The sequence below is a fragment of the Cupressus sempervirens genome, chromosome 11 (genome assembly GCF_028749045.1).
Source record: "Cupressus sempervirens isolate cs-2001-9-10 chromosome 11, ASM2874904v1, whole genome shotgun sequence".
Classification (NCBI taxonomy): Eukaryota; Viridiplantae; Streptophyta; class Pinopsida; order Cupressales; family Cupressaceae; genus Cupressus; species Cupressus sempervirens.
In genome coordinates, this window is record NC_143128.1 from 113,968,027 (window position 1) to 113,995,371 (window position 27,345).

The 27,345-nt window shown below is 35.8% G+C and overlaps 1 protein-coding gene across 4 annotated transcripts in view; it reads right to left on the reverse strand.

Moving 5' to 3' along the window:
* Positions 1–21,080, reverse strand: part of LOC149528490 (uncharacterized) — a 244,672-nt gene extending 223,592 nt beyond the window's left edge. For 2 of the 4 annotated variants that reach the window (XR_016358971.1, XR_016358970.1), the window contains exon 1: positions 20,458–20,827. Coding sequence is in view for 2 of the 4 variants with exons in the window: in XM_089810825.1 (XP_089666951.1) it covers positions 20,458–20,481 (24 nt within the window). In the remaining 2 variants the exon portion in view is untranslated. Of the gene's footprint in view, positions 1–20,457 lie in introns of all 4 variants that reach the window. The other 2 variants (XM_089810825.1, XM_089810826.1) reach the window with 2 other exon arrangements.
* Positions 21,081–27,345: the final 6,265 nt, after the last annotated feature.

A 27,345-nucleotide genomic window follows, 5' to 3' on the forward strand; every position in this document is an offset into this window, starting at 1 on the left:
AGGTGTTCTTCTCTAGTCTTACTGTAGATTAGTATGTCATCCTAATATACAATCACAAATTTACCCAAGAATTTTCTCAAGACTTCATTCATCAATCTCATAAAAGTACTAGGTGCAGTAGCTAAACCAAAAGGCATAACCAACCACTCATACAAACCCTCATTAGTCTTAAAAGCAGTCTTCCATTCATCTCCTTCCCTGATTATAATTTGAAGATATCCACTCTTCAAATCAATTTAGTAAAATACTTTGCTTCACTCAAATTATCCATTATGTCATCCACTCTAGGAAAGGGAACTCTATGCATAATTGTTATTTTGTTGATGGCTTTGGAATCAATGCACATTCTCCCCTCTCCATTCTTCTTAGGTGCCAATACAGCAAGCACTACACAAGGACTCATTTTTCCTCTAATCAAACCTCTCTCAAGAAATCCTTGCACTTGTATGTTCAATTCTTCATTCTCTACAGGTGTTAGTCTATGTGGTGCTTTATTAGGCAAACTAACTCCAGGTATCAAATCCATACTATGATTAATACTTCTCTCAGCAAGCAAACCATCAGGTACATTATCTAAAATTATATCCTGAAATTATATCAATAAGGATCTAATCTCATGTGCATGCTCAAGTTTATCTTGTTTCTCAGTCTTTCAAAGAATCAAGCAAAGCAAACATTTTTTTTTTCATATCCTTAATTAAATGGTTTCCTTCAACCAACCAAACTCTAATTGTAATACAATGATTCTCTTCAAGTTTCTCCATTAAAGACAACACTTGTTTCTTTCCATTAGCCCAAATAGTATATTGATTCAATCTATCATCATGCAAAAGCTTGTCTATCACCAAGGTCTTCCCAAAAGAATATGACAACAATCCATAGGCATAATATCACACAAAACTTCATCAAAGTAGGTTCCCAATCTTGAATTTCACAGAAAATTGTTCACTTACCAGTAACTTGTGCTCAACCTTGATAAAAGCATAGGGTTAGGGTGTTTTGATCTCCACAATTGCAATTTAGATAACAACTCCTCAAATGCCAAATTACCCGAACTACCACTATTAACGATCACCTTGTAACATTTTCCTTCAACTTACACCCAGTTTTAAAAGACTTTTCCTTAAAACAAGTTCTTCATTCAATTGCTCATTCCACAAGGTTCTTCTAATCATCAAGTTTTCTCCATTTTCTAAGGATCAATAGATTCCTCTTGAATCAAATCATTTCTGCTACTACTTCATGCCTTCTTTCCAAAAAAGGTACATTCAAAGGCTATATGTCCTCCTCCACATTTAAAACAAATGCCTTTAAACCAAGATCTATCTTCTTTTTTAACAATATTTGTATTCCTAGGGTAAGCAAAAGAATTCCCTCTAATGTAGTTACCTCTTCCTCTATTAGCATTGTCTTCTTTCCATTCTGATTTTCCTTTGTCATGATGTGTACTGTCAAATCTACTACTTTCTCCATAAGATCTACCTCTGCTCCTCTAAAATCTTCAACCTCTTGCTTTGTCTATGCTCTTGCTTCTTTGTCAATATTTATTCAGCTCTCAAAGCATACAAGAATGTTTCTACACTTCTCATCTTCACGAAATTAATTTCATCTTGTATTGAAGTTTCCAAACCATTCAAGTATCTAACAACCTTTTCAACCTCATCATCAACATGTCCAGATCTTATGTCCAACTTATACAATTCCTCAGTATAATCTTTCACAATCATGTCTTTCTATCTCAAATTTTGCATTCTTCTTAACAAATTAACTTGATAATCAGCATGAAGGAATTTCTTTTTAAACTTACCAACCATCTTTTGCAAAAAGATAGCATATGTGCTCTTTTCATTGATCCTATATCTGGCAACTTCCTATTACGCACAATCAAAACTTTTCCTATTTATTGGTGCACTCATGCTAGGATGAGATCATGTTTTTGGGATAGGTGGTATATGGTATTTGACCTACCACCATGTAATAATAATGAGGTGCCTCTATATTTTTTGAGAAAGCTATACTATGAGTTCATCCTTGCTGAGAAGCCAAATTACTTTGACATCCGTCAGTTCCAGGGTAGAGGGAGAGGCTCTGCGCAAGATAGACCCAGGGCTCGTAGGGTGGTACCACAACATGAGAGGAGACGTATAGCACAAAAAACCATACCTCATGTTGTGCTCCCAACAATCGCAAAGGAGTCTATTGATTTACAAACTCTTCATGTAGCTGCATCATTAACAGATGTCAACATTGAGCATGGCTCATAGTTAGGTGGTATTACTTAACCTACGACACATCGACCATCACAATATGTGTCTTTAGAGTAATCACAGCCTGCGGAAGCTCCATCATCATTAGCTACGACAACTCGACCATCATCAAATGTGTCTTTAGGGTTATCACAACTTGCGGAGCTCCATCGCCATCACCTGCACGACCAGTGTAATCCCCTCTTGTGCTACCTGCATTGTCATCACATGCATCATTACAGTCTTCGAGGCCTTATCAGCATTTTTGTTTTAGTTGTCAGCACACATGTGATGGGGTGGATAGTGAGGCGACTCAAGATGGAGTGTCATCTCATCCATGTGTACATTGCGGGAAGACCTGTTATGCATACGGAGAGGGGGATATCACACTGACAAATGGTCTTTAGTGGAGAGAAGACACAAGTTTTTTTGTTTGAGTTTTGACATATTATTTAATCACCTAAATCATGTAAAAGTAATTTTTTTTAATTTTATAGAACACTCTAGATTGATATGTGAACAATATGCAATGTAGGGTGCAACAAGTGGTAGAAGAACACCACAAAATACTTGTTCTACTAGAGGTGCGAGGCTAGGAGCAAGAATACCCGAGGTAAAAATAATTAAATATTATTAAAAGTATAATAAGACATTGGCTTCAAAATATTGTTTCTTAATTGCTTTGACACTAACAATACAAAGTTCCAAAAATTCCAGCTCTGCTCTACGAATATGGCGAAAACAGCGAAATATCAATTGAAAGACAAATGCCCCAAATTGAGATTCATTGCTTTCCAACAGAAGACAAGTTCGTAGCCTCTTCTAACGACCTATAACAAATTTGATGCCCTTTCACAGTGTAGTCATGAACAAGGCGATGTCCAAGATGCAAGCAAAAACAAATTTGGAACTTTTGTCCAGCAACACATCAAACGAAACAAGGAGATTCATGACAATCAGATCCACAAAGAAGAAGACGAATGGCAGATGGTGCGCAAAAGGAGAAAGCAATCACAATTCTAGCATAGTCAAAATGGAATGGAAGAAAAAATTCAAAAACGATAAGCATTTAACAATAAAACTAAAGATGCGCCAGAACTTGAGCTTAACCCTAGCACCAAATAGAAAGAAATTTCTCAAATGAAGATGCCCGAAAAGCCACAAATAATTTCTAAGGAGGGCTCAGGAAAACATATCTAAACCCAAAAGCCCTTTGGCTCCTCCGAAGCAGAATTACGAGCGCAACCCACAAATTAGAACCCCATTCAAGGAGAAAGCAATCTACATCCCGCCACATCAGAAGATCGATCAAACTGCCAATAAGCAAAAAGTGGAAAGACATTCAAAGCCAAGTTTCATTGACAAAAATAGAAAAGGTGAAGAAATTATCATCAGCAACCCTCATAGTGAAGGGAAATGGAAGGACTATGAAGACAAGGGTATCTATATGTATTGGAATGGTCCGTCAAGGAAGAGATCCAGGCTGGTGCATATTATCTCAAAGATTTGGGGTGACAAGGTAAGCAGCCTCAACTCATTTGCTGAAAAATTTGGGATTATTCTATGCCGAAATGCACAGGATAAAGAGGAAATTCTGAAATTAGATTATGTTTTCTACAAGGGCCATCACATTAAATTTCTAGCTTGGCAACCAAACTTCAATAAAAATCATATTAAAAATTCAAAAACTATAAAATGGATGGAGAGCATAGAGATTCCATCAGAACTAATGGAAGAAATGACCATTAAAAAATTGGTAATTCTTTAGGAACAGTAATAGGTTTTGAAGATAATTTAAACAAAACTAGTAAAATTAGTGTTTTGGTTAAAACAAATCAAAACCATCCTGTCAACAGAAAGATCATTACAAACAGATCTATTTATAATCTAACCTTCAAAGAATACGTAAGAGACATTAACAAAATTATAGATCCAAACCTATCAAAATCATACATAAAAAACAACATCAAAGATCACATAATCTTAAAAAAGAGGACAGGCAAAAACTCATTAAGGAAGGAAGAGGCAATCATAGAGACAAAAAGCTCCAGAGAAAGTCCAATTGAAGAAAAAGCAGCAAATATTACTAAGAAAAGTATACCAAAAAGCAGGGAAGAATCAATGGACATCGGAAAGGTTACAGAGAGAACGACAGAATCTGACTGGAAGGATAACATCAGCTATCAGCACTCATTAAATAAATTCAAAAATTGTATGGATTGTTAGATGGAAAAGGAGGTCATTGAGGAAATGGGCTTGAACATTATTAAATTAAATAAGCTTCTGCATGAAGCCCTCCTGATTCAAAATGACCTAATAGATCGGAGTCTATTAGCGGAAGAAATACACAAGGAACATAAAGGGAAGAGAATTAAAATCACAGAAACAGGGGAGACATCAAGAAATTGCAATATTCAAATAGAGGATCAAAGGCATGAGAAAGAAATGGATCTCATCAGGCAAGAGGAACAAAGAACAAAAAAGAGAGATGAGCAAAGCACTGAAGTCTTACAAGAAGTAGTCTCTCAAAAGGAAAACCTAAAGCAAGAAGTGATCATCCCATCAGCAGACTCCACTCAGTGGAGCAACATAACAATCAGGAAAAAAGGGAAAAAGAAAAGCTACAAATTTTGGCAAACCCCTAGTAATGGACAAGATATATTTGCATTAGATTCAGAAAATACCGATTCTGCTCTAAGAGAGCCACCTTACTCCTCTAATATAGATGAAATCTGGTGGAATATGACAATGAGCAGTCCTATCAAAGAAAATAGAAACAAAGAGATTGAAGATTCAAGGCCTATCCAGACCATTGATGACAAGGATCAGTAGATTAGCAAATTATTGATCAAAGAAATCATCTCAAAAGAAAATCAGGAAGGTGAGGATTCAACTATTGCGGAAAAGGTAATAAAAGAGCAAAATATTGAAAGAATAGGTATAGTAGTGAATCAAGAAGGAATGAAGACTCCAATATGTGGAAAATCAAAGCAGAAAAGGGGAAGGAAATCACTAAAAGAACTCAGAGAGGCTGCTGGACAAGCCAAGGATCAAACTAAGATTCTCAATATACTACACAATGGGAAGGAGAAGTTCCTTCCCAAGGAGCAATGAAAATAACAACTTGGAATGCTAGGGGTCTTAATGCCCCTAGCAAAAAACGCTTGCTAAAGCGTAACCTCACCTTATTTGATTCTGAGCTTACATTATTACAAGAAACTAAACTTAATAAATAAGAAGGAATAAAGTTGAGTCAGAAATTGGGAAAATGGAAATCTAAACTCCAGCATTCACAGGGAGCATCAGGAGGACTAGGAATCATATGGAACCCTCAGCAAATCAGTACAGAATTACTCTCCTCCCAAACAAACTGGATGGGAGTAAGAATCATCAGCACAAAATCAAACCTCCAAATAGTCATTGTAAATGTTAATGGGCCTTCACCATCAGTAGATAAGCTAGCAATCTGGGAAGAAATCAGTGCATTCATCAATTCAATGCCCCAAGAAACAATCATTATAGGAGGAGATTTTAATGCAGTTTTAAGTAAGGAAGAAAAATAGGGAGGAAGTAATCAAGCATGCAAAATCATGGAAGACTTCAAAAAATGGATTCAAAAAGACTCTCTTATGGATATCAAAACAAATAACGGTATCTATACTTGGAATAACAAAAGGAAAGGATTCTATTATATAGTAGAACGATTGGAGAAATTTCTCCTAAAAGGAGAACTCAGTTTGGACAAGTTAGTTAATGCGGAAATTCTCCCTATGGCTAGATTTGACCACTTCCCTATGAGACTAGAAATCAAAGAGCAAATCAAACCGAGTGGGAATCCCTTCAAATGCGAGAAAATGTGGTTTCAGGATAAAGCATTTATGGATCATGTCAAAAAATGGTGGCAGGAGGAACAATTGGAAGGTTCTAAAACGTTTTGCCTTGTCTCAAAATTGAAAAGTGTTAAAGAAAAGATCTTAAAATGGAATAATCTACACTTTAAAAATATTTTTAAAGGAAAACTAGAAATTGAAGAAAAAATAAGTAAATTAAATAAAGAAATCATCACAAAAGGAATGAATAATGAATCCTTTCATATAGAAAAAGAATACCTACTAAAACATGAGAAAATTCTAGCTAAAGAAGAAATATTCTGGAGACAAAAATCCAGAGAGAAATGGCTACTAGAAGGGGACCACAATACCAAATTTTTCCATAATAGTACTCTTTATAATAGAAATTATATTAACATTTCAAAAATTAAGAATTTAGAGGGGGAGCAAACTGAAAACCCAGTAGAAATAGCTGATATTTTCATCAAATTCTTCAACAATACACTTAATAATTATGACTCATCCAATAGAATAGCCCAAGAAGAGATGTTAAAACACATCCCAAAGCTGATTTCAAAAGATGATGATAAATTCCTTACTAAACCCTTTACTCTTCAAGAGGTTAAAACAGCACTCTTTAGTATGAACCCAGATAAATCACCAGGTCCGGATGGCTTTCAAGCTTTCTTCTTCCAACAATGCTAGAACATTCTAAGAGAAGAGTCGTGGAAAGCCTTAGAAGCCACATGTAATGGAGGTTCTATATTAACGGAAATCAATCACACTTTTCTGACTCTTATCCCCAAAAAAAGCGAAAGTGTAGTGCCAGGGGACTTTAGACCTATTGCATTATGTAATGCTATTTATAAGGTTTTCTCAAAAATCTTAGGTAATCGTCTCAAAAGATTCCTCCCAAAACTCATCTCAGAAGAAAAAACCAGCTTTGTCCCTGGCAGATCTATTTTAGATGGCATCTCCATCATACAGGAAACTATTCACTCAGCAATTAAAAATAAGGAAACTTGTATGTTACTTAAAACTAGACATTCAAAAAGCATACGACAAGGTAGATTGGAGATTTCTCTGTAAAACCTTAGAGGACTTTGGCTTCTCTAAACAATGGGTCAACATTATTTTTCAATGTATCTCTACTCCCAAAATTTCGATCCTCATAACGGCACCCCGGAAGGTTTCTTTAACATATCTAGGGGTAAGAGATAAGGAGACCCAATTTCCCATTTCTGTTCATCATAATGGCAGAGGCATTTGGTAGGGCAATTAAAGAAGCGCAAGTTGAGGGTAAAATTAAAGGGGTGAGAGTTACGAATGGAGTAGAAAACACCACCCACCAACAATTTTCTGATGACACTATTCTTGCTGGAATCAGTACTCTTCAAGAGGCAGATCACATGCAACATATCCTAGATACACAAAAGCATTAGGGCAAATGATTAATGCTGAAAAATCAAAAATCTTCTTTCTCAATACTGCCAAGGAAGTTGAAGATCAAATTTGTAACAAACTAGGATTCAAAAAAAGCAAGTTACCATTCAAATACCTAGGGATATATCTTGACAAAAGTAATCACACCAATCCAGGATGGGAACATATTCTTCGGAAAATCAACAGCCAAACAGAATCATGGAAAGGAAGATGGTTAACAAAGGCGAGAAGAACGACTAAGATCAAAGCTGTCTTATCGGCCATCTCTATTTATCAACTTTCCTTCCCCCATCTCCCCAAAAATATTAACTATAAACTAGAAAACAAACTTCGCAACTTTTTTTGGAATGGACTGGAGGATAAGAAAAAAGCAACATTAATTAATTGGAGTAAAATCTGCAAACCAAAAGAACTTGGTGGATTAGGAATCAAAAATTTAGAATGGCAGAACGAAGCCCTAGGGGCTAAACAAGTATGGAGATTATATCAAGAAAGAGAAAGGAAATGGGCTAAAATCTTATTCAATAAATATCTTAACCCTTTAGACAAAACTTCATTATTCAGAATTAAAAACTCCCCCAAAGGTTCTGCAAGTTGTAATTTCCTTATTAACAGTAGAGATTTGATCTCAAAGTACTTTACATGGGAGATAGGGAAAGGAGATGAAGCTTTGTTCTTGGAAGATTTGTGGAACAGATATCCCCCTCTGATTAGTTCAGACTTATCATTAGAAGCAATTTCTCTCTTTAAAACCTTACAAGGGACAAAGGTGAAAGATTACATAGAGGAATCCGATTAAGACATGGGGAAAAAATGGAAATGGAAATCGTTACTTGAATGTGGAATTAACCAGTCAGATAAGGAAAAACTGGAAAACATTCTAAAGAACCGAATTATTACAATTAAAGACAGGGAAGACAAGCTAATTTGGGGCAGCATCAAAAGATAGGATTTATAAAGTTAAGAAAGGATATAGAATGATCACAAATTCGCAAAAATGGGAAACTAACACCCTCCCCATGAATTTATGCTGGGATCCAATAGGTCTTCCATAAGCAAGAATGTTCCTCTGGGCAGCCATGCAAAAAAGAATATTAACAGCAAATAGAATTAGGAAAATGGGATTTGAAGGACCCTCAAGATGTATTTTATGCAAAAAAGTAGAAGAAAATGCAGAACACCTCTTATATGCATGTAAATTTTCTCAAGACTGTTGGAGGTGGCTTCAAAGTAAATTGAACTGGACCTCCCCATTAGCTAGCAATTGGATAGATCACTTATTAGGCTGGCCTAAAGATGTCTCTAAGAGAATCTATCGTAAAATTTGGAATATCTCCCCAGCAATTGCTTCATGGGAAATTTGGAAAGAACAAAATCGCCAAATTTTTCAAAACCAAAGTCTATCTGAGCAAGCTCTTTATGCAAAAATAGAAGTGGCGAAGTGATGAATTGTGATCTCAGGAAGAGTCCAAGAGAAGAAGGATCCTTCTCTGAATGGGATGCAGAAATCAAAAAACGATGGCCACTATTAATCAACCCTCCCCTCTATTATAAGAAGAAAAATAATCTAGCCAGACAAACCTGTAAATGAGAACCCCCACCGTCAGGATGGAAGAAACTGAATTTCGATGGGGCATCAAGAGGGAATCCAGGTAAAGCTGGAATTGGATGTATCATAAGGGATGAATTAGGTAATTGGTTAGCAGAAAGATCCAAACCTCTAGGAATGGTATCAAATAATATTGTAGAACTTGAAGCAGTTGAAGAAGGAATTAATCTTTGCATTAAACTCAAAATTAAAAAACTTATGATTAAAGGGGACTCCCAAATTATTATTAATGCTCTCAGAAAGGGAGTAACTCCAAACTGGGTTTTAAACTCCAAATTAGAAGATATCATCAGATCACTTTCTGCATTCGAAGAAGTTAGATTCTCACATATTTACAGAGAAGGCAACAAGGAGGCCGATAAATTAACCAATTTGGGAACCGATGGTTATAACACCTTATCATTTAATCATATCTTTGATCCTTTATTGTGTTTGAAACAATCATAACCAATTTATATTCCCGCGTGCGAATTGATTTCATACGAATTGGGCAAAGTACCCAATATTGAGGAAAATCTAACTTTTGAGTGATTTAACTTTCCATGATGAATTCGAGAGGAACCTTAATAATCATTTGGACATCATCGTCATTATTTCGCATCTAGATCTTTCTCCCTCTCCTATTTATTAGTGAAATTCGGGACGCATTTTCAATTTAACTCAACCAGCGATTGGTTTCATCTTAGCAATAGGTAGAGGTCTGGTTTAGGTTTTATGGATTCCAATATCAGTCTTTTTCATGCCTTTGAAAACCGCACTATGGCTTTCAGTGGGCCGATAAAACAAGAGAGATGGAATTGGCTCTTCCGACCAATAGATGATATGAGTCGAGTTGCAGTTAGTCGGGTTTTAGGAGAGGGGACATTTAGTTATGAATACTCTTGGAGAACTAACAGTGATATTTTAAGGCTTTGGGTAGGTTGCTTAGCTAGGGCTGGAGTGGAAAAATGGGATATTATCAAGCTAACCCATAATATTTTCGATCCCTGTTGGTTAGTTGGGCTGGAAATTGCAGTCGCCAACATAGATGCTAGGCTCTGAATCCCTCTCCCTGATGTTTACATGGAGTTTGAAGTAAATAGTTTGGAAATTGGTAGGAGCCCGAGGCATCCATGCTTGGTAATTAGGGATAATGTCAAGTTCTTCAGTGAATGGCCGAGAATGGAGTCGAGCATCAACTTTCGATTAAGGTGGAGGGGAATTGTTGAAGACCCAGGTAGGGACTGGCTCACCAACTATCTGAGGGCGTATGATGCCTACATTCATCCGGATGTAGATTTTTCCAACCTAGAGGACGTGGAATTCTGTTTGCCCAACTACAACAAAACGAGTAGGGGAAGATCGACATACGAGTTCCCCCCAGGCTCAAAGGCCTCTACTCTGCATGAAGCCGTGGAAATTATTATGGTTTTTAAGAAAACATGATAAATATATGTAATTTGGGTCATTTTGTATGATACTTCGACCCAAAATTTTGGTACTTGCACTCTATTATAAGCATGGTTTCCTATTGTAGATAGCTTTATCGCCTACATTTTCGGTTAAATAGTAGCATGCAGGGCATATGTTAATATGATGTCCCTTTCTACATTATCAACAGCATTTTGATACTGTATATAACGATCCATATAATAAAGATAAACGTTCTATAGCTATAATTTAGCCTCAACTTCTAGTTTCGGTTGCAGTCTCTGGATTTTGTTATCATTCGGCTTTACTTGTTAAGCTGAAAGCATTTCAATTAGGGCTAATTCCAATTAATTATTTCTCCCAATTTTTTGTTATGTAGGTTTCAATTTTCGTGCACTCAATTAAAATAGTGAACAAGAAATGCGTATACAGATTGGTCCTCCTTCCGCCATGGCAATTTTATCTTTCCTAAATTTTTCTGTTTGTTTTGTTTTCCTTTATCATAAGTTCTGTCTCGGATTGCTCCCCCTATAATCATTTTAATCCACATAGTTCTTCACTTTTGACACTGTTCATTTTAATAATAACACTATGCATTAATCATGGTTAGTAAAGATTCTTAAACCTGATTATTTAATATTTTAATTAATCATATTTTTTCACTATCTTTTGGAAAATAATTTATTAAAATTTTTGAATTCTAATTACAATTAAATTCATCAATTTTTTAATTTTTTAATTCATTAAAATATCTTTCTGGAATGGGCCCTCCCGATCTTGTGTTAAGGTTTTGATTGATTTCTTTTTCTACTAACCCGTAACGCTTTGTTGATTGTGGTGACATGTATACAAAGATTTGGTTACCATTCTTTCTTGTACCTTCGAGCCTTTCATGAAAGATACAGATATTAGCTTTTGACTTTTAATGATGTAATAAACTGGGGTATGCCCCTTTTACTTATGTATAACATAAGACTTCAGTCCCGGGCAAGACTGGAGGTTTTCTTTCCCCGTTCTTTCCTACCAGTGCCCGTCAAAATAGTGGACAGCTTGTACTTTTAATTTAATTTAATAAAAATTAATCATGGCCATGGCCATTTACCAATCAAAAAAAAAAAAAAAAAACAATACAAAGTTCTCTAAATGTTGTTTCTTAATTGTTTTACAAGGAACACCTAGTCTCTAAGGAGTTTTACAAGGAAGCCAATATAATACCATGTCCAAGTTAAGTTGATGAGTCATGTCATCTAATTACATCATGTGAAGTTGCTAGCACACTAAAACCTTTCCATCTCCCACACCCATCATTCCTCTTCCATCTCCTATAGCTATCATCCACCCCACTTATAGATCCTCCTTCATTTCATACCATTATTGAAACCCTTCTTATAAATCCTCTTCCATTTTCTACCATCATTGAAACCCTCCCATTCATCAAATCCATCCAATTCCCATCCACATCTCCCGCTCCTAGCATTACCCAAACCCCATCTAATGAACCTCGTGAGTCCATTCTCCATATACCCATCCCCATCAAAGAACCTATCAACCTCCATATCACCTAGGGTGTCTTGCAGGAGTGGATTTCATGAATCTACACTTGTATTTCTTGACAAGGTGCCAAAAGTTCATTCGCATCTCTCTTTTCTTTCCTGAACTCTTTGTTTTCAATTTAGGCCTTGTAACCTTTTTAAGCCCCAATTTTTCCCATTTTTCAACTATCTTTCCAATCTCGTCCTTCATTTCCTTCTTGTATCTTCTTTCCCTCCTATGGTATTCATGTTGTTCTTATGCCTTATTTCCATTTATAACATTATCTCATATTTATAACAATACTCTTTACTATTTTATATTGCTTGTCAGGGGCTGAAATTTCTCAAGTTAATGATGGCACGCTTTCTGCCATTAACTTTGGCCTTGACAACTATGCAGCATCATAGCTAGGACACCAATCAATTTTACAATTTGAGTTGAGCTTAAGATGTATCTTATTGATTCCTCTTATGTTATATTTGTTTCTGCTTTAGAGTACTCCACATAGCTCGAGGTTGGGAGAAAAGGGAAAGAAATCAGCAAGAGAACCCAAACACAAAAAACTATTAAATAAAAGTCAAGTTTATATTTTGAAATTTATTATGAATAAATTTATACACATGTACTCAATATTGATGAATATGCGTTGACTTGATTGTTGAATATTTATATATAAACAATTGAGTTTTGTAGAGTTGATGAATGCACCTGACACTGCTGATGTTCAAGAAAAGGAAGAGGTAAATTTTCATTTTTTGTTTTCTATTAAATTTTATCACTATGTCATAACATCTTATGTTTTTTCATCCAAGAAATTGTCAAAGTTGTCTCATCAGTGGTGTTGCCTTTTACGAGTACAAGACATGCATCTGAGGTTATGGTATGCATTTTTTCTATATACATATTAAACAGTTGCATTTACAAATGAGTACATGTTTTCTTTTTCACTTTTATAGTATTTATTAACAATTTTGGGTTGTTAACATGTGTTATTTATCTTTTACCTATTACAGGGCCCGTCGAGACTTTGTAAAAGTCCTTTTTCATTTCATTTTGTTAGGAGTCCCGAGCATCAAAGATGAGGTCAAACACGACAGAGGCCAGAGGTATGCATGTAGATTCTTAGTTGAAGCCCTCTTTTGATCTCAATTTGGATTGCTTGTGTATGATATAAATCCCTAATGCCTACTCTACTATTCTAACATTTTATTACTTACCATAGAAATTGTGTTCCTGTTGAACGTATTTGTTATGGCTGGGCATTTCATAAATTGAGTCAATTCCTTGCTTGGAAACTGATTGGATAAATATCTTCTTGAATATGTTTAAAAGAAATCTAAGATTCTGGTGGCATCTGTCACTAAATATTTTCAATATATGCAGAAATCTCTTTGGAGAAAGATACCTCATTGCAGACTTACCTTGTTTCTTTGGTCTCTAAAAATGCATGTTCTAAATTATTAGAGCATTTAGATGTTAATTATATTGGTCCTAGCTATTCCATGGAAGAAAATGGCCTTAGAGTATTGAGAAAGAAAGTAAATTCTTCTTTGGAAGTCATGTGTATGTGTAATGTCCCCTTTTCGGGATATGACACATTTATATGATATTAAAATTGACTATGAAAGCATGGACTCTTATTATAAAAGGTTAATTTAATATTCAAAGTGGGCTAAAGATGACAAGGAGAGATAAGACGAAAAGCTAGAAGAGAAGTCAAAGAGTCATAGCTGTGAGAATAAAAGGAGAAGAGACTCTTTCATTTGGCATGCTTGATTTTTATTCAGATTTTAGTTTCTCTCTTGCAAGAGTATTTGGAAAGCTTTAGCTTTCAACTAGTGTGAGGACATAGTCCCTCGTGCCGGCAAACAGTGGACGCAAACCCATTGTCCATGGAGACATCACTTTAGGTGTCTCGTATGCGCTTACAGGTTCTTTTTCTGAGTGTTCCAATCTAACTAAAAATTCTATGTTTAAGATTGGATTTTGGATGTTGGTTATTGTATTGCTGTCATATAATGCAATAACGTTGTTTTAAAGAGTTTTATGAGAGTTACTAGTTTCATTTTGTTGGGTTGTAACACTTTTCCATATGCTTGAATCCTAAATCGCGTTTTGAGAAATAAGGGTTAATATTTATTGGTAAATCTACTAGTTTCTATTGTATTTCATAATACACCTGTCTATGTTTAAGTTTTGAATATATATTGGGAAAAGAAATCGATAAATATCCGGTTTGGGATATGTCAGTATGACTTCATTATATGTGCTTATGAAGTAATTATGGCAAATTATGTTATGCTGAGATAACATGTGTTATGTGAATTCATCATCTTTGGTTGCAGCTATGTGTGCCTACCTAACTAAAGATCTCTCTCTTGCTAAGAGGGAGTGTTGAAGATTGTAGCTGCAATAGAGATCTTTATCTCTGATTTTATAAACTAGAGATATGTTTGTTATGACCATTATGGTCATCTTCAGCTAAAAAAGACATTTATGATAATATTTAAAGATAATATTATATATAAAAAAAAAGATATTTTGCTGGTGTGGCTGAGTTTTTCCCTTCAAGTAGAAGGCTTTTCCCACGATAAATGTATTGAGTCTTTTGTATTGTTTATGCTCTTCTTATTGATGTTTATCCTAATTTCTAGGTAAAACTTAACACTCTCTCCTAGATGCTATAATGCAAAGCACCACCATATAGAAATGTTGAGGTTGTTAGTGAGTACAAGACGACACCTTCGTAGGATCTTTACTGATCCAAAGGCAGGCGCAGCACTTCAGAGAGTTTGGATTATTCATCTCAAGAGAGGATCTTCTCCCACCTGCTTTAAATGACCAAAGCAAAATGGACACAATTACATGGTGGTACCTTGATGGATAGAATTATGTGTACCTCTAACCTCTTGCCATTAGGATCCTCTCGCAAGTACGTTTTTTATTTCATTCTTCTTTTTTGGTTACTTGCATTGTAGAATTTAACACATAACATTCAATTTATCTTGTATTTTGTTTCCTCTCCACGTTGCTAGCTCTTATGCCACTAAGAGTAATTGGAGTACTTACTCCTTTCTCCACTCATTTAAGCGTAATTAGTTGGCTGCCAAAAAAGGTTGAGGACTTGGTGTTTATTCACACCAATTTGTGTCTTCCGGTACACAAGGATCCAAAATACAAAAAGGGGGTAGAGAAGTTGTGGGACATAGCACCTAAGTTTGCTGACATGAATATGACCGTTCAAGATCTTGCTAGAGCCACTCTTTTTGATGTGGATGATGAGGACATGGCACTTGGTGGATCTAGTGCTAGCGGGACCAATTTGAGTGATATCAAAGGATATACTAGCAGCTAAGGGAAAATGAAAATCCTATTGACAATGATTTTTCTCATAATTCATTTTGATGATTGATCAAAATTTGGACCAATGATTATTGATGAACATTAAACTTTGAATAATATTTTAACTTTCACAATGTCATGAACTATATTTCATTTCAGTAATTCAATGCAATGATTTTCATTATGAGTAAAATGATAGAATCATGTTTTAATGTTTATCTTTGGCATTTGGAATTGATCAATGATCAAGCATCATACTATGAAATGATTTAGATATACTATGAAATGATTTAAGTTTTAAAGTTTTGTATATTTCTCTCCTTCTTTGTGTGTGTGTGTGCGCGCGCGTATAGACACACACGCACGAACCCCTACAAACCATAATGGAGGAAAATAAATCCTCGAACCCACGAACCGAGTTCTTGTACCCGAACCTAAACCCGAACCCGAACCAATGACTTAGAAAAAAAGTAAAAAGGCAAAAAATGTTTTTTTGGAAAAAGCAAAAATAGCTTTCAAACGTTATAAAAGGGAGATTAGGGCTCTTATTTACTAGGCTGAAGTTGATCTATAATGTTATGTTGTCTGAATCTTTTTAGAGCTCAGATTTTGACTGATTGAGGACGGTCCCCCTCATTCAGATTGATGGTTTTAAGTGATGAAAAATCCACCCTAGTTGATTGGCAATCATATTTGCAAGTTGATCAGTGTTCTTGAAGCTTTCAAGAAGATTATGGTTTGAGAGTGATGTACTTTGTTTGGTTTGAGCATGATGAAGTACTTTGTTATTATTTTGATATGGGTTTTCAGCTATGTGGTGTGATTTTGGAAGTGACTTTAAGTATTTTCAGAGTGCTTTTTCTCATTTCTGGAGGTGTGCTCTCTATTTGGCTGCATTCAGATTTTGCCCATATCTTCTTAAGGAAGGAGCATATATAACAATTGACACCAAATTTCCTGAAGGGAGATTTCAAACACATCCAAACAAATACAACCTCCAAGACACCCACATGGCCATATTAGATAAATGAAATTGTGTGAAAAGAGATCCATCCAGGATCAATTGATTTCTGATCAGTAAGGATAAATGCACAAGACCCTCATTATTGCAAGTGAGCAAAGTCACCAAACAATAAGGAGAAATCATCCACCAAACCCACTCGTCAATCAAATTAAGAGTAAATGCTATTGTAGGTCAAAGCAGACAAGCAAGTGACTTGAGATCAAACATTTGAATCACAATTACAAATGTCCCAAGAGACATGTTGAGGATATGAACACACACCAACTACCAGTGAACCAGATATAATTGTTTACTTCTGAAGGGAACTAACTAGATTACGCAGAGTATATAACGTACCAAAACATACTTTACAGCAATCTAGAAAGAATGTAAAAATCACAAGAACACGACAGAAAGACATAATCTTTATTTTCAAATGTAATGTTTACAATCCAGACTATATTATCTTCTACGAGAATATAAGTATATATATAGTGCCCTGCAGTTGATTAAAATTATGAACTGTTGACGATTACCCAAAACCAAGTAGAAGTAAATGACATTACATTGCCAACTAATTATTCCTTGACTAATTCCAAAACTCAGCAAGACTGCCAACTATGTCAACCCTCAAAAATAGAAGTCATCTTCTAGATGATGAAAAAACAAAATGGGGACTATGTACATTACGAAAATCATTAGAAAGAATGGAGATGAGATATCCCTAGATTTGTAGAAGAACTACATTTTAGATCAACAAATATGGTTTGAATGGTTTTACTCAGGAGAATATTGCTACACCATATCCTACCACATGTCAACAATTATGTCTCCATCTAGGGCACTTTATAGATATAATGCACTATTTTTCACAGATATGGGGTTTGTACATAGCAGGGCACTAAACACTCATGACTCAGTCAAACATAGTGAAGACATATTAAGGTCACTCAAGGAGCATCTTCAACAAGCACAAAACATCTAGCTCTACGCCAATTAGAACCACACAAAGAGGACATAAGAGTTGAAGATTTGGTGTTCCTAATGTTGCAATCATGCAAGCAACCTTCTAGCATGAAGAAGGGGTCTAAGAAATTCAAGCTTGATTTCTATGGCTCGTACTTGATTGTGAGTAGAGTGAGAGTGCTCAGTTACAAGTTGGTGTTGGCATGAATGCCTTATGGATATTGTCAGTGTGCTTTGGGAGATGATTGAGTGCTTATGTGTTCCATTCATGACTTAGCTTGTCATTGATGTCAACATATCAGTTTTCTTGACAGTTCAGGCAGAGTTACAGAGACAGTTTTGTTCGGTGAGGTTTGTGATTGCAAAATTACATTCAGTGGGATTATCAGTATGTTTGTAGATGTCTATAGATGCTATATCTATGTTCGTGGAAAGAGTTATGGAGTTATGCGTGAGTTACTGAAGTTTTGTTGAGGATTGGTTGCAAGCCAGTGTACAGGAAATTGTATGATGTTGTAAGCCAGAGTACAGGAAATTGTATGATGTTGTTCGTGTTGTATATTTTTTATGGTGTTAAAGCTTGTTCAGCAGGCTTGGAATTTGGTCAGAGACATATTCGTGATGCTATGTTCAAGATGGTGGAATTTGGTTTTTAGTTTGAGAAGACTTGTGAAGGAGAACGTGCGGGTTATTCCTTGGAGGCTGACTGAGTTATATTTTTGACGTAATTTGTATTGCAGCGAGTGGAATTTGAATGTAATATCTTAAGATGGTCCAATATTATTCGTTGTATATTACGGAAGCCTCAAGGACGACTCAAATAGTTATTAGGACTTGGTATAAAGGAAAGATGTTTTCTTGGTTGTAAAAGTATCATATGCAGTCATATGTATTGTGATGTAATGTTATGCAAGCTTTAGATGCAAATTTGTGAAGGTCAGAGCAGTGATTGATGCTGAGGATAAGTTGTGGACTTAAAAGGAAATGTATTGGCAAGATAAGTTGTTGTTTTGATCAGTTCATTTTCTTGGATAAGTTATCCTGAATTGTTTAGTGAGAATAGTTCTCAAGCAATCTGGACAATGGGTTCAACTGACTTCTTATCAGCTCCTAACAAGGTTGGAATCTTTTGACGGAGATTCAAAGTCTCCTAACAAAGACTCATATGCACTAATTGTATTTATTTGACTCCTAACAGGATTACATCCTTTGACAAGGAACTTTTATATTAGTACATCATTTTGTGGGCATCATTCCCACCAGGGTTTTCCCTAGTTAGCATATTTTATGTCACTTTGCATGGTTTTCATCTTGTGGTTGCATGTTTCAGTTTTGTTAAAGTTGATAAAGAATATTTCAAGTGCATAACTGATTCACCCCCCAAGTTATATTGCGGGACTTTACTTTCTAACAGTCAAAGCAACTAAAAGACAACAGGATTCACAATGTTTTCCACATTTCAAAACCTCTAAAGGGTGCATTCAGTACTTTGGCAAAGTAACCTCCCTTGGATGACGGGGGAAAGTTAATCTTGATTTTAAAAACCACCATTGACTTCATAGAGAAGAAGTTGAGAACAAGATCATTATCAACTACTTAGCACAATGGAAGAATCTACCTACGGAAAACACTACACAGGAAAGTGTGGGAATACTTAAGCATCCAATTTTACAACTACTTGAGGACAATCAATTTCTGGGAAGGGTGTGTTGCCATGTCCCCTTCTCAAGATTGAAGCCACTGGTTGAAGACCATAACCTATCTCTATTTCTCCTAAGTTAGGGGGTATTATAAAATATTATAATTTGGACCTAACTTTTATTTAAAGAGGCGACTTAAGCATTGTCATTAAAGACTGTATAATATTATCAAGCCTATTAATTTATATATTTTAATTAATATTTTTAAATTTTTACTTGAAGGGGAAAACCAAAATATAAAGGGCACAAAATTAGGCATCTATAAAGGAAAAGAATCCAAATTGATCATACATTATTGTCATTATTGAATTCAATTTTCCAAATTATGCATTCAAGGACAAATTTCCTTAGTTTGGATTCAATTTTGGATTCGGGAAAGAAAACACGCATATCCATTTTGCGATTCTACTCAAGGCTTGCATTGGTTTTCATTATTGCAAGCATTTTGGCTCATTTTGGGAAACAATCTGCCTCACATCAGCAAAGCAGCAATTTTTGCAACACTCTTGGAACATATCATTACATAGACTGAATATTCTCATTACATGCTGGCTGCATCTCAAGATGCTAAAGAGATCTCTATAAACATATCGTCGGTAGTGGTACCAGATTCAAGAGGAATTTGACAACTCAGGGACAACACACATGACTATGATACGCAAGCCCGTGAGCTGATGCAAAATTTCAACAGGGCACGAACAGAGCGACGAGAACTACTGGCTCTCTAAGTCTATTCAGTAGGCTCTACTAGGATAGGGATGTTGGAGACTGAAAAACACCCAAACAAGAATAAAGAAACTACAAAAAAGCTCGACACCAAGAGGGAATGATAGAACGACATGTACATGGGAGGTCCTAGATTCAAGTCTTAGCGACTCCATGTAAAATAATGCAGTATCAGAGAGACGGACAACAAAAGTGTGTCTCAAGGAGGTGTGTCGGAAAAATAAGCCACGCCTTGACCTTCGAAGTAGCCTCCCAAAAGTACAGTCACATAGAAGCTTGGTGGGCAGGTTCATGGAAAATAACACACCCCCTAGGCCATAATAAGTCAATAAGCCCCGCCATCTGACCAGTACCATGCCTAACAATGTCCTCGCGTCCTTGTGCTGCTATCAAGCTACCGTTATACATGCAAACCAGTTCATATAAATTCAGTGAAGATTGCCCTTGTCTGATTGTTACGTCCATGCTATTAACCTAGAGAGACCTTTAAAAGAATGAATGAATAGCGTATTTCATTATTGACGCAAACAATTATAAAAGAACGATGAATTAATAGCGAATTCCATAGCAAATGCGAATATTTATGAACGAATGATACTGGAAAAATACCGATGCAAACAGTTACTGAAGAATTTAATTGCAGAAATACCTTCAAGCTGAAAAACTTCTGCATCCTGGACAGATGCTAAGTAAACCCTGCAATCTCAGCTGTAAAATTGGAAGAAAATGGTGAGGATGATGAAAGCAATACGCGTTTCATTTTAATTGCAGTGGGTCATCGTCGTATTCGACGCCCTGCCTTGATTTATCCGGTGTAAAGAAAGAAAATGTTTTTTTCTCGTTCATTTCTAAACAGAAAGAACAAAAAATATACAGACTGATAGCAGTTGTACATTGGCTTTTCTTCCATCGACGAAAGATTTGAATTTCCGTTTATTGTTTGAATTTCCGTTTATTGTTTGACATATTGCGGGACGTGGGATTTGACAAAAGTGGCCGAGGACCATCCTAAACTTCATTTAAATGTATTCTTATACATATTAAGAAAATTATTATTATTATTATTATATATTTTACAACAGTATGAGCATTTGAGATTTCGAGACGTTTTCGAACATTAGATCTATTTGAAAAACAAAAATTTAGAAATGTTTTTGAAGTTGAAGGATGTTTTCTTCTTGGAGTGCTTCTTTGCAACTTATGTGTTCCTCTTGTTGGATTAGACTTCCTCTTGTTGGATTAGGCTTCTCTAGTTTTGTTTCTTTTTAGCTTGTTGATTTCAAATGTATGTTTTCATTTTTGTGAGTTTGATTTTGTTTGTATTTTTTGAATATTTTATTTTTTATTTTATTTTTTGTTCTCCTTGCTACTTGCATTTATAAGGCTAGGAGTATGTCCTTTAATGCTAAAGGGTCAATGTTCACCTTATAGAGATGTAGATATTAATGAGGATTCCAGAGGCAATAAACACGATGTTAAAGAGAAAAAATCGCAAAGGGTGATATTATGGATGATAAGGCATAGAGGCAATCATATAGGGTCATCTTGGTTGTAGAAGACTCCACCACCCAATGCCCATTATCTTCAAGTTTCATTGGAAGGTTCTTGGCATCAAAGAGTTGGGATCTAAAGGATTACTAGGGTCTATAAACATGGGAGTGGAAGATGGAAGGGTCTTCAAAAATGGCAAATGCAAAGCAAAGGGTAAAATGACCCTTCTTAGATCCAAATTCCTTTCTCTTTCTTCCAATGATGACATGCTAAAAGTCATTGAACTAAACATAGTAGATTGAGAAATGTGGCTATTTTCTTTGTTCTTGTGTAGTTGAATCCTCTGCCTTCTCATAAGTTCTTTGATGAATGGATTAGTAATGTGTGGGGCAAAAAATTGGGGTTATATGTCAATTTGTTTGTAAGACCAATGTAAGGTGGGTTGGACTGATGTAGGAGCATCTTGGGTACTTGGCAATCTTGCATCAACCAAAAAGGTTTCTTTTTTATTGTTTTTGTGTGTTGTTCATGGAATGGCCTTTGTTGTTCATGTTTTCTCTTTTCGCGTAGTTGACATCTTAATGTAAACGTATCGTGGATCATGTTCCTATGTTCATGGAATCTAATTCCTTCATATGTGGGAGTTATCCTTCTCTTTGTTTGAGGTCTGCTTGTTTCTTAGTAGTTTGAGTAATGTGGGAGTTTGGCTTAATCGAGGTTACATATAGTATCAAGGCTTTCTATGGCCTTGGAGTTTTCTTCTTGGATAACATATAGACCTATCTTTGTCCACAAGGATGTTGTTTTACTTAATTGCATGGTCATTGACTTCTCCTTTGGGGCAAGGCCTATATTTTGTAATAATTTTCCTATCATGTCAACTTATGATCTTGTTGGCTATATAATTTGAGATCTAAGATTAGGAAAAGTAGAATGAAGTTAAACAGAAGGAATATAACAAGAATTGGCTCTGTAAGCTCAAGCTTCTAACCTCGCAAATTGTAATTTGAATATATATGGTTGGAACCAAGTAGGCCTTATGCCTAACATGTTGAAAGAATATTGTCTCATCATATATGCATTGAATTTAATATAATTTATCATGTTTTCTCCTATATTATGTTGACTTTTGTGTGTAACTCTAGCAAAGGTATTTTGGGAGTAGTTTTGGGCTCTCCTTCCTCGCATTAGGCAATATTAGAGCAAAGGTTTCCTTCCTTGCATATTTTGGGATCACGGAGAACCTTGATTGGATTGATTGTCGGGTGACAAATATGGTTTTTTACCTATAACTTGTTAAGGGTTACGCTTCTTGTAGGAACTATTGTCAAAATGGTTTGAGGTAGAGGAAATGAAAATAATGTTATTATGGACATGTTGAGACAAATTGTAGCTAGACTTGAAGTTGTTGAAACAACCTAGATAAGAGGAGTGCATCTTGATGATGTTAGTGATGAAGAAGAAGCAACAACACCTAATCTTGAACCTGAAAAAGAACAAGTTAAGGAAAGACATTTTAAGGCTTTGGCTAAAGTGAATTCAAGACCTATTTATGAATTTTCTACCTACAGTGGAAAGCTTGATACTAATGTTATGTTGGATTGGATCTTTGGGATTGAAAATTATTTTGACTATGAAAGTATTCCTAAAGATAGAAGAGTGAGGATAACAGGTGCAAACTTGAAAGTATGTGCATCTTTTTGGTGGGAATACTAGCAAATTGATAAACAAGGAAGTGGAAAGGAAAAGATTAAGACTTGGACAAACATGGTTGGTAAGTTGAAAAAGAAATTCCTCCCTATTGGAAAAATTTGAGGTAGAAAGATATGACTACGAAATATTATACTGGGAAATTCTATAAGTTGAGAAATTAAATCTAGACATGTTGATGATGAGGTTGAAAAGTTTGTTGTTGGCCATTTTTGTCCCCCATTCAGCCCATCACTAATAACCGATCAGAGAAATCTTCAATGGGTTGTTTTCTTTGTTGTGGGTTAACACGCTAAAGTTGGCAGTTAACATCTTGTGTTATCCAGTTCCTTCTTTTACCAAGTTGGCTTGAGTCGTTCTTTAACCAGGTTAGCTCGGTTTACTCTTTGCTTGAGTGACTCACTTATGGCTCAGTTATGGCTCAGTCTCTTCTTCGACTAAGTGAACTTGGTTTCCTCTTTTGTCGAGTTGCAGGTTAACATGTGCGTCTGTAGGGGTTAACATTTCGTGTTAACCATTATTGCTTTTCTAGAGAGGCACTCTTGTGCCCTTTCTGAAATAGTAAAATTGGCTATTTTGAAAAGTCATTTTTTAGCTCTTTCTAAAATAGTGAATTTCACTATTTTGAAAATCTTCATTTTTTTACTTTCACAAAATCATGAAATCACATGTTACCTCTTCCACCATGCATTGGGGAATGTGTCGACCAACAAATTTGTGCCACATGGCAGATTCTTCTTTTGTTGGGTTGTTTTTTATCCAACTACTCTTGTGTTTTCACATTACTTCTTAAGCCTCTTGTGAAGATACAATGGTCATCAGATTTGGACGCATCGTTAGTACATCTCAACTATCTGTTTGATATAAAGAAGATCTTGATTGATGGTTGCATTTTGATCATCTGTTGGGGAGATTTTCGTAGCATCTGGGTTGTCCATTTTAAAAAGGAGATCTACATCAATGACTCATATTTTTTGGGGCAAATCAAATTTATTCCACATTGGTCAACTCTACGTTTTTCACACTGGGTTAACATTGTGTGTTATCCCACCCCACATTTTTTGACAGCTAGACAAATTCATTTGTTGTGGTCATGACACATTACAAGGACCATTCCTTTATTGCAAAATGACATATGGGGCCTTGTTCCATGGTGCCAATGCATCTCCATGCCTCTCTATTTTATGTAGTGACTAGATATTTTAGATTTGATCTCTCTTATGGCTAGGTGCATTGATTTTGGTTTCTTCCTGTCACTTCCAAACATCAAGTTGATTTCAAGATCAAATTTCATTCTAATTCACTTATTGCTGCTCTTTGCAACTCAACTCTAGTCTTGTGGGGTTCAAACTTCAAGTCAAATCAAAGTTATGCTTCATCTATAAAGGTAAGTTGTGAATATTTCCTAAGGGTTCTTCTCTACTTGTATTTTATAGTGGAATTATGCCCTACAACTTTTTCCTTTCATCAATAGAAAACTTATCTTTTACCTCATCTTGTTAATTTGATATATTGTGCATTTTATGCCTTGTACAAATTATTTCTTTTATGTTCTTTCAAGTTTGTATGTCGTGTGTATCTTGTTATTGAATGTTGTCTTGTGAACTCATTTCCTTGCAACATTCATTAGTTTTATCTTCATGAGGATTTTGAAAGAGTTGGTTTGAGTCAAGATTTGTGTATGTAAGAATTTGCCTTAGGGCAAGATTCACCCAAGATCATAGAACTCGAACACAAGCAACAATTATAGACCAAAAAGGAGTGTGATCAATATATTAGAGTATGTCCTCATTCATTGCTATGTATTGTATGTGATGAATGTACACACTAGGAGTGCCTGTATATAAAGGCCTCTTAGGAAGCACCTAGAATGCCTCTAGAAAGAACCAGGAGATAAGATAAGCATGACAACTAAGCACACGTCTTATCCATCATTCTAGATGAGAGGATAAGAATGACAAGGTGTATCTCAAGTGGAGATGTTGTAGACACCATGTGCTTAATTAGTGTGCTAACTCTTGTGTTGTCCACATGACAACTCACAAGAGTGCACATACTCCTAGGTGACTAAATAAATAAATATTAAAATAATGCATTAACCTAAGTAAACTTAAGTAAGTGTAAATAGTAAATACGTATTTACACCAACACCCCCCTTAAGTGCAACTTAGGGGAATGCCCTTAAGCTTATGAAAACTAGGATAAAATGCAAGATGGGTCCCGACTACTAGGCCATGTTAGGTACCCATGTACATAATGAAATGCAATCTCTCATAAAGTGGAGAAAGAGGGAAAACCTCATGGGAAAAACCCTCCCCAAAAAAGAGAGATGAAAACAGCATGCATGGATGGATGGAGTAATCAAGACCCCACCCCCCATTATGACATAAATCGAGTATATACAAGACAGAATGAGAAGGACAAAACCCCTTAAGAGGAAAAAGTCCCCCCCCAAAAAGAAGAAGAAGAAGGAGGCAAGGTAGTCCCCCCCACTAAAAGTAAGGTGCTGACTAGTGAGAAATGCTCAAATGTAGAAGCTGATCTATGACCATTGAATGATGTTCCTCCCCTTTGGAAGAAACAAAGGCAATGGTACTGGTGAGATGCTTCTATTGGGTGTGGAAAGAATCTCAATGATGAATAGTGTCTCTAAAACCTACTCAAGTGTCCCTATGTCGATACTAACGATGGATCCTTCCAAAAATGTTGAGAAGAAGTGTAGATCTAGCAAGGATTGTTATAGAACCTATTTCAAAGAACCAATAGTCTCCTCAATTGATAGAGAGACCTCTTGCAACTACTATACATAAGGATCCACAATCACATCAACCTGGTAAGATTGATCATGTAGAGAATGGGCATGAGGGTTAGAGTGAGCCCTCACAACAACTATAGAAGGATCGTGCTCATCAAAGAGAAGCAGTATATCATCAAAGAAGTCTCCCAAATCGACTATGTGTGGTTCCGTGAACAAACCTGAAATGTCAGTCAAGAAGCCATCATCTGAGGCTAGAACTGGAAGACAAAGTGTACCCTGTTGTGGTGAAGTACATGAATCGATCACTATGGCAATAGATGAAGAATTCACCTAAAAAAGAAGACGAATATCATCAAGGATGTCTCCCACATCTTTAATGTGAGACTCGACAAACAACATTGCAACGTTTGGAAGGAAGTCGTTGCATGAAGGTAAAGTAGGAAGACATGAAGGTTCCTGTTGTACTGAATCCAAAGCATTTGTGGCTGAAACAAGATCAATAGGAGCAACAGGAGCATCTGGAGGTGTGATCTCATCTGGAGAGGATGCAGCTGCAACTAGAGGTAGAAGATTTTTGGGGAATGGAGGAATGTATGGATATCCATACGTCTCCCAAAGATGCATCCAATGAACATATGGATCAGTTGCTTTAAGGTCAATAAGTGAATCCAAACCTCCATATCCATATGTAGAAAGAGAACACTACTAATGAAGGAAAAAGCCTCAATATCATATGTAAGTCCTCTTGCATATGGCAGTGCATTGTGTTGACTGAGATATTTGATAGCCAATTAACTCCATTCTTGATAGTTGTATGGTGTCAAGTAAATTAAATCTTCCTCTTACATGATGTACTAATCAATGTAACCCCCCAAAATGCAAAAAAAATAATCAATCAACCCCCCACCCCCAATGGATGATTCAAGCACTTTATAACCACTTGCCAATTTAGGGCCTATTTCTAAAAGTAGTATTTCTATCCATAAAACCTATAATATGATTGCAGATCTGGAAAGTAGACCAAAAAAATGCACTTTAAAAAAAATGAAACTTGATTATGAGTCTAGATGAGCCTGTACTAAGCATTTGAAGTGGCAAAAATTGGGATTTATGAGTTGTAGAAAAATTCAAGAATAGAGATCTCAAACCACTTACACCAATGTGTAGATCATGAAATTCTACCCCAAAACAAAAAAAAAGTGCTCACAAAAAGGAGTCCATATGAGGGAGATGTCACTATTTGAAAATCACTGCTACTATTATTTTTTCTGAATTGCCGTCATCGCGCCACCAAAAATCAAATGACTCTAGATTTTGCCTCAGATGTCTGATTTGGATGAAACAAAATCCAATTTGGGGGTTTTTTGACCTTCTAAATAAGATGCAAATATTTGATTTGCACCAGCAAGCACCAATCTTCACTTGCAAAAAATCTCTCCTATGGCCCGATGGCCAAAAAAATTCTGGAAAATAATGGAAGACCAAAAAAAATAGCAAAGATGTAGCTGAAAAAATGTAGATCTAAAAATTAAATTTATAGATCTAAAATGATCATACCAATTTTGCAAATTGGGCCTT